The sequence below is a fragment of the Podarcis gaigeae genome (genome assembly GCF_964106915.1).
Source record: "Podarcis gaigeae genome assembly, chromosome: 6".
In the NCBI taxonomy this organism is placed as follows: Eukaryota; Metazoa; Chordata; class Lepidosauria; order Squamata; family Lacertidae; genus Podarcis; species Podarcis gaigeae.
This window is the reverse complement of record NC_139682.1, coordinates 70,358,012-70,371,190: the sequence shown is the minus strand read 5'-3', so window position 1 is coordinate 70,371,190 and position 13,179 is coordinate 70,358,012. Positions and strand designations below refer to the sequence as shown.

At 40.3% G+C, this 13,179-nt stretch overlaps 1 protein-coding gene across 2 annotated transcripts in view; it reads right to left on the bottom strand.

Moving 5' to 3' along the window:
* Positions 1–13,179, bottom strand: part of HS2ST1 (heparan sulfate 2-O-sulfotransferase 1) — an 84,558-nt gene that overhangs the window by 13,347 nt on the left and 58,032 nt on the right. For both annotated transcript variants that reach the window (XM_083743523.1, XM_083743522.1), the window contains exon 2: positions 5,205–5,443. In XM_083743523.1, coding sequence (XP_083599649.1) covers positions 5,205–5,443 — 239 coding nt within the window. The remainder of the gene's footprint in view (positions 1–5,204; positions 5,444–13,179) is intronic.

The window sequence follows — 13,179 nt, the reverse complement described above, 5'->3', positions numbered from 1 at the left end:
CTCTTGAGTGATTCGTTTTAAAAATAAGAGTGCTGAAATCCTTCTCTCCTAATGTCCATATTCCAGGGCAACTGCACCATAACCTGAGCTAAGTTTATGGGCCTGTTAACTGCAAACCCCAAAATGGTTCAGCTTGCCAAGTTGAGTCTGAAATTTGCAAACATATAAATAGGTGTGAGCCGAGGGAGTGTTATCTATCGGCTAATTTCACATAGGAACTCCTATTGATTCTGCACCCTGAGATTGCTACTGGAAAAGATATTCAGCAATGCATTTCTGGTACTTCCAGCAAATGGGTTACCTGCTTCCCAAGTAGGTCTACTACCTTCCCTTCCTTTCAGCTTTTGAACATATCCCACAATCCCTTTCACTCATGCCAGTGCCATAATTTGTGTGAAGGCAGACAGATGCACACATGAATGTGAACACACGTAACTGCCACCACAGTGACATGACCTCTTTTTGCAAATACCTTTTGGGGGTTGGAGGGGTGGGGGAGAGATGGTTATTGGAACAATAAGATGGCTCTCTGCTACAATGCTTGTTGTAAATTACCATGTGATGTTTGGATAGAGGGTGATATGCAAATTCTAATAATAATAATATTTCTCTGCCATCCTGATCAAGCCATTCCATTTTATATCCCTTGCCCAGGATTTCCCCCGCTTGGTTTCTCAGCTTTATGGGGCTGTTTTGGAGTGCCCACTTTGGTGTTTGGTTTTTTTCCCCTTTTTTTCTGCAGACTTAACATTGGGGTTAAATCATGTCTGCTGATAATTCTCTCTTCTGTGTAGGTAGATGTGGTTTTGGCTACATAAACATGAGCACAGGAAGATTTGAACTAGTGTTAAAAGAAGGAATTATGACATTCAGAAGGCAGCAAAGTGACTCAAACGGTCCAAACCAGATTTGAGTAGTTTAACCAAGTGGAGCAGCCAGAGGTTGTTCGTTTGGCTTTAGAAAAAGAGTTGATAAATCTGAATACCACCATCTGTTCAGTTCTTAATACTGCAATTTCAGAAATTGATATACCAAGGCACACACAAAATGAACACACCAGGAAGTATCTCTGTACCATAACAGATAAAAGGCATATGGTCTTAACAATGAAAGCAGAGACGTCCGACTGTACTGATCTCATAACTGATCAAGGAGTCCTATATTCATGGTAACATATAATGGTGCTTTCACATTATAATGAATGCATGGGGTATGTGTAGATCCATAAATATATGCATAGAGAGATCATAAATGACAAACACAGAGAAATATATGTCTGTAATGTTTTCTATCTAACTGCAGAATGTAATCTGAAGTTAAGCTCTGATGTGCTGCTGTTTCTTCTAGCACTCAACCAGATAGCTTTAGCTACTTGTGCAAAAAGAAATAAATAAAAAGACTGAGTACACATAAGCTGAATTTTGCTTTTCCTGGCATTGTCTGTATTGATGTTTACTTGAGGCAGCAAGACGGTTTAAAATGGAGAGTACTTCCAACTGCAGGATGCTGATATCTCTCCCTCAAATAGCAAACGCAAGCGACGGCAGCCAGCAGCCACGTAGTCGAAACAAGGAGCAGCTATCAGTCTACTAAGGTGGAACTTGAGGTTTACAGAAGTCCAAATACACGCATAGACATGAACCTAAGAGAGAGTGAAAAGCCCTGCAGAAGTAGGCAGGCTCACTAACCACTATCAGAAGAGAAATGGCATGGGAAGGAGATGGAAGGGGAGATTTAGGTGACTAAATGCTGCAACAGTTTTATAGCATGTCTCAAATGAAGAGGCCAACATTTGCTAGTTATTTAAGTGAGGAGCATATTGGCTTTTGTCAGAATAATGTTCAGTTCACTGTGCTATGTTGTGGGATGGGAACATGGGATATAGTAAACCGCTAATGTATTTCCTTTAATTGTAAAATACAATGATCTAACACTAAGAAAGAGCCTCCAGAGGGACAGCTGCAACAAAACAGAGCCCAATCCCGCTCTTAGTTCCCTTTTAATTCAAATAAACTTCATAGATAGATGATAGATAGATAAATAGATAGATGAAAATAAAATAAGCATTTTATGGTTTATTAAATTTATATACTGCCCTTCATCCAAGGACCACAGGGCAGTTTACAACACACAAACACAAAAATATATACATAGAAACAAACAAAAACAATATTGCCCCACCCAGTTTAAAAGGCAATAGATTATTTAATTAGCCAAAGCAAAGGCCTGGGAGAATAGGAATGATTTCACTTGGTGCCTAAATATATGTATTGAAGGCTCCACAGGGCCAAAGAGTACTGCACCCTCCAGAAATGACCGTGAAAGTAGGACTGGAACCACTGCAAAGTAGTGCCATATGCACTCCCAAGCTCAGGCAGCTGCTCTAAAAGGATGCCATGGTTGATGGTTATCAAAAGCTGTTGAAAGATCAAGGAGAATTAAAATGGACAGATTTCCTCTTTCTTTCTCCCAGCAGAGTTCATCATACAGGGTGAGCAAAGCAATTTCTGCGCCTAAACTGGGCCTAAACCCTGATCAAAATGGATCTAGAAAACCAGTTTCCCCCAAAAGTGCCCTTGTCTGTCATAAGCAGGGTCACTGCAGTGCACCAGGGGCTCATCCTCAACAGCCGCTCAACACCAACAGACTCTCAAATTGATCTGCAGATCTTAATACTTAGCAGAGTTATCAGGAATCAAATGGTGCTCTAATTCTGAATGAAATAAAAAGGACTGAAACAGTCTTACTGGATAGAAGTTGGTGAAAAATTGTCCTAGCTACTGCCGAAACATGGTATAATGAAGCAAATATTAGGATAACCCAGAAGCACTCTATGATAATAGCCTAGTTGCCTAGGAAATACGAAACCTCTGAAATCAAGATCCTGCCAGGTTCCATAGGTCACAGATCCTGCCAATTGTGTTGATATTATGTGGATTGACATACGACCAATCCCCAACTGCAGTAAGAATGGCTACTGTCTTAATCTCCAATCTCCACCCAATTCTGCTCTCCCAGAGAATTCATAAATGCTGTATAAGGGGTCCCAGTGAGGTGAACTGGAATGCAGAAGGCATAATTGTCCATTGCCAAATTCTTGACTATCCTACAATCCATTCTAGGGGAAACTGTGTTTTCACATTTTCTGCAGCCATCAGAACGGCAGATTGGTCCAAAATATTTTAGTTGTGGGAACCATCTGCTTGCTCCCTTTGATACCAATATTTTGTCTGTCATCTCACATCCAGACTTATGAATTAACACTTAATTTGTGTTGATAATGCTGCATTTGGTGGCCAAAGCTTTTCATGGAACAGGTCAGCAGTAAGCTAACAGAACACCCACAAGTGACCAATATATTAAAACTATTCAGGGTCAAATATAGTCTTATGGATATTTTTGCCATTATTTAAGAATTCCACTTTACATATAGTATAGAAAATTGGGGCAATTACTTAATATTTTAAATTCAAGATAATATTTTGAATCTGACTAACAAAAGACCAAAATATCTGAGCAAGTTTCTACAGATGTATTTTTCCCCTAGCACTTTTAGAAAAATAACTGAAAAGCTATTTTTGAACTTCTGGGTATGTTTAAGCTGTTTATGTTTTAAGCTCAGATGAGCTTCCTGGAATTGAAAGAGAGATCAAATGTACTCTGATGGAGAACAAGAAATCCTGCAAGGAAAAAAGTAGAAAATGAATGGTATAAAGATTTCAGTTTTCTTGGCAGATGGGAACGTCAACAATTCTCTAAAGATCAAAGAAAACAAGCCAGACAAGCCTCTATGGGATCAGCAAAACCTGGGAGAAATGCATGCTTTATAGCTACAGAATAAAATGGCTTATCAATTAGCGAGTTCTCTGCAGATATGGTACAGGGCACAGTATAGGGTTTGTATTTAATAAAGCTTTGTTTTGTTAAATCTCTAGGCCTTGGACCACTAAAGGTTTGCCAGCTAACTATCCTCTGGATAACTGGTGGACACTAACTTGGATGCCCTGGAAACTCATAGGAGTTGAAGGGTGCTGGATATTAGTTTATTAAATAAAATTAATGAATGATGTTGTCCAGATACACAGTGCCAGAGTCGTGTCCCCTCTTGACCAGCAGTGGTTCTGCTGTACCGCGAAATAAGCTTCTTTACTACTAAAGTGTGCCAGGCACTGTACGAAGTATGCCCTCTGTAGAAACACACATTTTAATAATAATAGTAATAGTTTATTTATATCCTGCCCTCCCCAGCCGAAGCCAAGCTCAGAGTGGCTAACAACAGTAAAATAATTCTAAAATCAATTCATTATAAAATCTGACAAAACAAAAAGGGGGGAGGGAAGCAGAGACACAACTTATGAAAACTTCAAGTGATTAATTTTGACAGCTGGAAATAAGTGGAAGGGCTGAAGGATGGCAACAGAAGGCCAGAGAGTGGAAAGTTGCCGTTCTCAAGACGGGAGATGGCTTGAACGACAACGAGGAAACTGCCAAGATATTTTCACAATGCTGATGAAGGAAAGAACATGATTTTGTGATAGGCTGAGTATAAAGGACAAAAGAGAGGCAGGGGTTAGAGAAAGCCAGCGCTTTGCATCCTATCAACAGCAGGGTGGGAGGCATTATCAATTCATATAAAAATTATCTAAGGAGAGAGGGGCTTTGGAGGAAAACACTGGAAATTTTACCTTAATGTGTTAAGAAATCACTCAAGTTTACCAAGTGACAATATCTATATTATATTATTATTTAATTGAGTTCAATTAAAATACAAATTTAATAGTAAGTATGGTATCAGCATCTCCTGTTCTGCCAGGTTCTAAGTCAAGGGTAGTTAAGAAGGTGCCGTCCAGATGTTGTTTTTATGTATTTTACCTTTTATTTAGCAACATGTTAAAACCGTTTACTCAACAAAAGACCTCTAACTGATTTATCATGCACCTAAGTGATTAGAAAAAACTATTTGTTGGACTCCCATTGGCCCCAGTCATTACATTCAATGGTGAGAGATGATGGGAACTGTAATCCAAAACATCTGAATTGCTTATTTTTGCTCTAAAGTAACAATTTTACTAAAACCTGTATGTTGTGCTACTGTCAAATGTTTCTTCATACTTGATACTTTACTTCTGGTGTACCAAAATACCCAACGTAAAAATAAAACAATTAAGGAAATGAAAGCTTATATCTTAACCAATGCAACCTACTTGATCTTGCAGAGACATCACAGGATTGTTCTTGGTTGTGTTGATATGCAGAACATGGTACTTGTTCCGTGCACAAAGATCGTATGCAATGTTTGTAAAGGACGTGCTTGCAGTTTTAGGTACTCGATTATAAATGATCACCACATCATCATCTTCATCCAGAACAACATCTGACCGAAAGCCATCTATTGTGTGACGCTGCTCAATTTCTCGGACTTCGTGTTTTGCAATAGCCCTCTCTGTAAAAAGAAACAGAGTGCACAAACCATTTGATGAGCAAATTTTCATTCATTCATTTGACCAAATTTCAATTTAAACATTTTTAAAATGTGGTGTTAAGATACAATGCCTGGGAACTTTAATAATGAAACCTCCATTAAGGGTTAACAAGAGTAAAGGAAGAAATATCTACGAGAAGACTTTTTCCACAGTAATTTTCCCCCCTCCACCAGCCAATCTAAAAATAATTGCTACAAAACATCTAGCATTTTGCAATGATAGATGAAATGATACTGCACATAATATGAATTTTACAGAACATTAGCTACTGACCATTCAGGGTTTAGTCAATTAATTGCAAAGAGGAACTGAAATTTAGATAAAACGGATGTTGTGCTTATTTTAATTAAGCCCACTCCCCTGTGTATGATATAACAATGAATGGCTTTGCAAAATCCAATTAGATATATTAATTGCAAGTCTGATAAGAATAGAAGTGGAAGCAGCTTACGACACGATCATTATTTTTTAAAAAAGGTGCAGAATGCCAATCTTGAATACAAAAACATAGCAAAACAGACGCGAACAAAGCAGGAGAGGCAACTGCAATCCTTGAACTGAACAGCAGATAAAACCCTAGACAGCACACACTTCAGCTCAAGTCCACAACATCTTTCCATGTAATTGCTAACTGACCTTACCCCACAGCATAGCCAGTAGTTGAATTAAGTGCCCTTTTTAAATGTATGCTGGGTTGGTCGCTTCTGTCTGGCCTGAAAGCAGACTGCCTTGCCTTAATACTACTAATACAGTGGAACTTGGGTTACAAACGCTTCAGGTTACAGACGCCGCTAACCCAGAAATAGTACCTCGGGTTAAGAACTTTGCTTCAGGATGAGAACAGAAATTGCGCAGCGGTGGCGCGGCGGCAGTGGGAGGCCCCATTAGCTAAAGTGGTGCTTCAGGTTAAGAACAGTTTCAGGTTAAGAACGGACCTCCAGAACGAATTAAATTCATAACCCGAGGTACCACTGTACTTGTTGCTGTCCAGCCATGCAACTCAAACTCAACATAGCCAAACTGATTAATGCTCTCTCTCTCAGTTGCCTTCATTTCACGGCCACCATGCTTATAATAATAATCCCTCCAACTATTTCACATTCATTTTGCAAGCAAGGTGTACACGACAACTCTACTTTTCTATGTACAAGTGTTTTGTTTTAAGCTTAGCAGCAGAATCACAGTGAAATGGAATGATTGAGGTATTAGGGGCATGCCCATGGCTAGTTTGCAAGTAGGAAAAAGAGGAAGCATTGCCTTTCTGTATTCATTTCCTCTTTAGGTGCCCTGTCACATGTTCAATTATGTATTTTTACTATGTGCAAACAACCCTGGCCTCTTATGGAAGGGCTGAATGAAAACATGAGGAGCTAACAAACAAAGCATATAGGTTTTGCAAACTAAAAGGTAGGACTAGGCAACAGAGGCCTTTCTTGAAAATGAGGGGGGCGTGCAACAGACACAACTAAACATATGCAGCTAAGTGCTCGATTACCTGATATGTTCAACATTCAAAATGTTGGAAGACCCAAAGTAAACCAATACACAAAAATGTACATCATCATAATCCAGCAGGGTCCACAATATAAAATTAAATTCCAAGGGTTGAATTCTGGGCATTTTTTATGACCACCAGATGCTCAGACGACCAGCTGTCTTTCTTTGTCCTACCCTTCCTGCCAGGTTTGCTCAACTCTTCCTGCAGCATTATATGCAAATTATTTAATTAGCTAACTGGCATAGTTGTCAAGAATATGCATAGGTTCATTCTTGATGTTAATTCAGCGCTACTGAATGATGTCAGACTCTCAAATCCTTGCATCTAAAAGCCTATAAAGAAACACTCAGAAGAGCCAGAGCAGATTCCAACCACACTGTCTCAATATTCAGCTTGGCTCTATTCCATTTACAGGCTCTAAGCATATGAGATTAAAATATTCTTTTCCCCAAATTAAGGAGAAAAGTGCTAGACCAGACAATAAGAACTTGAGATATCCTAATTAATAGTTACCTGTACAACTTCATATCTGTTCCCTTAGGGTATATGAATTATGATAGGGTCTAATTACATGTGGGCCTTTTCTCTCCATTACAGGATTTATCAGCATTTCAAACTAGGATATTCAGATTAACAGAAAAAGCTTTTCACTAAGCTAAAAAGATGTAATTGATACAAGCATGGGGAAGTAAAACACACTCTCTATAGGTCAGAAACCCTAGTACTTGGGGTTTTTTCGCCTAATCTTTTGTCTTCCTGTGCACACATATAAGCACACTGTTCATCTCCCTCCTTGGTTTCATACCTGTATGTTTATCCAAGATTTTACAGGTGAGTCAGGGCTGTCAGGACCTCAACATCTCCTAGATTTGTGTTAATAAAGTCCACTTTGGCTTGTCCCAAAACTTCTTACCTCATGATTCCAGCCCTTTCCAACATCACAACATCTAATGTTTAAAATCATACACTGTTTTGTAGAATGCAAAAATCACTAGACCATACAATCACACACAACTTGGTCCATTCACCTAAACAAGGATTTGTTGGATCAATCAGGGAGGCAGGTCTAGTGCCATCTAGTCTAACATGCGGTCTCCAACAGCCATCATTCATATTCCTCTGGAAACTCAGAAGCAAGATATTAACTTATATGATTATGGTGATTTCCCATATTCAGCATCTCGACTCCAGAGCAGAATATACAGGCTCTATACCCACTGAAAGACTTAGTCTTTGTAAATCTGTCCATTCTTTAAGCCAGCTATGCTTATGGCTGTCACATTTCACAATGAAATTCCAGGTTTTCAAAAATGCTGAACAAAAAAGCCCCTTCCCTCCTGGGTATGAATGTATTTTATTGAAGACAACCACACAACTATGCATAGATCTTGTGCTATTGAATGGGATTACAGCAAATAGAGAGGGGGGGGGGAGAAAAGAGGAGGCTGGTGTTACTGAATATGGCTGGCAAGTAGGCACAGCTTGAAAATTTTCCTATGGCAAGCCAGATGGCCATGAAATTGCTTTTAGAACTATTGGTGTTTTTTCTCAGTTTGACTATAGAGGCTCTGGTCGTACATTTAACCAAACTGGTATATCTGGGCACTTGGTGTTGGAAGGCTGAGGTTCAGGGTGAAAAACAGCCACACACCTGTGGTAGCTGCCCTCAAGCAACTAGTCGAGGTCCAATTCTCTTACATGGCTCAACAGAGCTGCATGCTCTTTAAGATCACGTTGCAAAAGACGACCTGCAATATTTAGGTGGGTACACACTCTTCCCTTCCCTGTCTCCTGGAAAGACAGCTTCCCATTTTAAAGAGGGGAGCTAGGTTCTGAAGGAAGTATGTAAAACCCTTCCTACCGCCTTTTTATGGGGATGGGGAGAGAGAGAGAACAGCTTTACACACTACCCTCTATATACAACAGTGTATTAAAAATCAGCCATGTGTTCTGAAAACCGTTGAAGGAAAAATACGCTATCTTCTCTCCCTACCCTCCAAGTTCTAAAGAGGACGAAACAGCTTTGGCACTCCCTTCCAAAAACTGCTAATGAGACCCGCTCCAGCTGTAGACCAAAGAGCAGGAAGGAATAAAGGACATCCTACAGCTGTCAGAAAGCTCCTCTATTTCAGGGACAGCTTCACCAGGGAGTCAGTATGCAAGGTAAATTGCATTTGTTATCATTATTTGTATTCCACCTATCAGGATGCAAACCCTTCCAAGGTGGATTGCAAATAAAATCAAAACATATTAATAAAATCACAAGAAGACAGTATTAAAATGTAACAAGTCCTTAAAAACTATCCCATGGAGTTGTTGGTATCAGTCCGCCCAGGTGCTGTGGGGTGACAATCCAGCTGCAGCAGGTCCTGAGGTGTTGGGCAAAGCTTTATAGCATTAACAGCAGCTAATAGGGCTGAGCGAGGTCCGATTTGTAACATCGTGATATATCACCAGCTAAACATCACAATATATTGATACGGAAGGAGAGGGGGGGCACCTTTCCCCACCTCCTCCTCCTCCTCAAAGGGGGCCCGAGGCGATGACCTCGGCGGCGCCCAGCTCCTGAAACCCCCCTACACCGTTGCACAAGCACCACACTATACCCCTTCACTTTCTCTTTATACGGGCGGAATAAGCCCTTCTTTCTTATGCCTTCCTTTCGCCCTATTTTAACATGAGTTGACCGTATCAAACTACGTCCTCCATTGACTATAATGGCCGCGCCTCAGCCAATCAGGAGCATGCATTCCCCTGCAGCAGCTAGCTCAGGGAGCCCTTGCACGCCTCATTTAACCTCCTAACAAGTTGCTGACGCCCCCCCCCCCTGCGAGAACAATGGAACCGAAACCAGCGACCTCGTAAAACTGTCAAAATCTTGTTACAATGTATCCATTTGTTTCCGTTTTCAATATGCAATATACTTGACCGGCAAAGGGGCCGAAAGCTTCGGAAAATGATATAAAATCAACCAAAGCTCCGATTTTCTCCATTTTGACGTCGTTCTACTCCGTTCTCTCTGGACTCCATGTTGCTGCCCACTTCCATAATCCCCTGAGCGACAGGTCACGTACTCAGGAAGACCCTAATCCGGTCGGATCGTTCTGCCAAACCCTTCCTCCGGGCAATGCCAGGTGGCAGATGATGCATATCTGTTCCATTGTTCCGTCATCACCTGTACTCAGGAAACATTTATCCATGCTTATCTATGTATATTCCCCTCTCTGCATATTCCCCCCTCCCTTCCTGAAGTGCTGATCTGTGAAACCCCACCTTTCTGTAATGTATTCATGACGTTTTTCCGTGTAACCCAACCTTCCCATAATGTATTCATGACGTTTTCTGCACTGTATTCTGGGACTTGGAGGGAACTTTTAAAAGTTTATGTCGCCCCATTCTCGGGGTTCAATCTCGCCTTGAACCTGTTGGCCAATAAACTCGGATCTCCGCATCTTGCTCCGTCTCCGCCTGAACTCATTTCTTCCGCTAGGACCCGCGGACTTAGTCCGACGAGCTGGGTGGCAGGGCAACTCCGCACCCGGAATTTACCGTAACAATACCAATATATCACGATGTCTGAAATGAGGATGGAACTATGCAGAGGCAAACGGGGTAACGTCCTGGCAACTGCTACTACTTAGGGGTCTAAAACTGATACATTTTTACTAACATATTGTTACAGTTGTTATTTTATAGTACAGAGCAACAGGGGCAGCAGGAATCATGAAAGAAGTGATGACCTGCTTTGCGGTTTTCCCTATATCACAATTTTTTACATAGCACATGTACACATACATTGTGATTCACAATATATCACCATGCTAAATATTATAAAACCATTATCACGATGTGGATTTCAAAGCGATTTTGGGCTAACTCCAACTGCTCTCTCCTTGTCTCTGGTGGGCATTGCTTAAGCAAGTGAGGCAGGGGATGGCTTGCTAAGCTAATGATTAAAGAAACAAAACATTTTTTATGATATTTTAAGCAAACAAACAAAAAAAACTTCTGTCAAGAAAGAAAGTTCTGTAGCTTCTCTAACAACAATATTTCCTTCAGAAAGTGGAATGACTTTTAATTCACAGGCAAATAATTTGCAGAACCATGCTGCGTTTTGGATGAAAAAATGCTGGACTGGCTGAGAGGTAATGAGAAGAAACCCTTGGCATTATCAGCTTCTCTAGTGATGATGTTGGTTTCTACTTCATTCTGCCTATGGATTCAAATTATTACACACAGCAATCACAGCTGGGTTAACTTTCAAACAATCCCTGCCAAAGGATCACAATTTAAAATATTGTCTCCAAAGAACAAGAAGGGAGGAGCAGGATTACAGTTCTAAATCTAAAGATGATAGTAAAAAAATCCTGAGAGCCGTGCATTTCAAATAATATGTATGTGAAGGAGATATTTATTCCTAAATCATAAAACACCATGTGCCAGATACAAGTGGGCAGTAGATCCTAGAAGAATTCCATCAAACACTAGGCAATGATATATGAAAATATGTGAATGAACTACCAAAGGTAGATTTAAATCACCTATATTTGGTTATTCATTTGTTTTCTAAAGAAAAAAGACAGCAGAATATGAACAAGAAGAGAATGCATGAAAAGGAGGAAGTTAAGAAAAATTAGAGGACATAATATGTAGTTCAAACAACGTGAAATGGATGGTGTGAAACAAAGATCACCAACAAAACAAAACTTAAGAGTACAGAGGCACAAAGCAGCTCAAAATGAAGGGACTGAAATGTAAATAGCTCAAGCTGAATGAGAGAAGATAATTTAAACAACCAAAGGACAGAACAGTGAAGAAGAATGTAGTTGAGACAATAAGCGAAAAGGCACACACAGATACACAAAGTTAATTGTAGGAAGTGAAAAGGGGGAAATAGATGCGGTGAGAAACAAGTGGTTTAATTGTTCTCAATGTTGCTGTAAACTTTAAAGGAGGGGGGACTTCATATAATCTCTTAAAGAAAAAGGACTAAATGATCAACTCAAAGTCATAGCCAAAGATTGTGAACAGGAACAATCAACACTGCAGTAGAAGTCTCTAAAATAACACTGGCAAAAGAACTCCCATTGTTTGAGGCGCATTTTGCAACCTGGAATTTCAACAGCACGGCAGGGAATTTCAACAGTGCGAGCCATTTCTGAGCTCTGGGCGCAGTACTGTGCCTAAGATTTCAGGAGGACCTTTTTCTGCCTCCCCACTTCCAGCTATTCTCCAAAGACTGGAGAAGGGACATCATAAGAATATTAGGGGGGGGGGAGGGGAAGGACTAGACCCTGTGAAAATGAACATAAGATTTTAGATGCAGTTTTCAGCACATTCATTTTCAGCACATATAAAAAAGTGTGCCTGGACATTCCGTTGTTGCTTCCATAACCTCTGTTTAAGGTGCCATTTAGCTCCTAGCTTTCATATATCAGTTTCTAACACTGCAAAGAAGTAGAAAATAAGCTGAGTACCAAATGTCTTGAAGTGACAGCAAAACTTTGGACCGTTATCCCCATGAAATAGGTGATACGGGTGAGCAAAGTCCAGTTTATGTCAAAGTAGTCAAGGTTTGTGTATAAGAACAATGAACATTCCTGAATGCCCCATTCCCGATAGTGTAACTAGTTAGAAGAAAGCTACCCAGACTTCACACTTCTTGGCAGCCTAGGCAGCCCTCTCAGGAGAAGACTTTCAGGAAAGCCACTCAGCTTGCAATACAGAACAGCTGACACAGCAGCTTTTAGCTTCAGCAACCTCCTTCTCTCAGCTAGAGCAATGTACACAGTGTACAAGATGCAAGTGTTGATTTTTCTATGTAGGAAAATAATCTGTTCAGTGTGTGTAGGTGCTCCCTGCGTTTGAGACATTTCTAACTATGTCACAGTTTCCCTAATGTAAAACTATTCTTCTGCAAGCCTGTGAGATGTCCCACTAACTAAGCTATCTTCAAGACGACGAAGCAGGATTCAAAATTACCAGGCGCATTTTGCACCTAAGATTCTCGATTTGCGAGCACCCCCAAAAGTCTGCCATTTTTTGTGCCTGGCTGACACTCAAGGATTACTGAAATGTACGTGCTTTGAAGCCTCAAAGTATATGTTAAGGATAAACAATATGTTAAGGAGTTTAACAATAAAGAGTAGAGTGTTTTGAAAACTGAAGAATGGTACCAATATTTTTATTGTAAACACC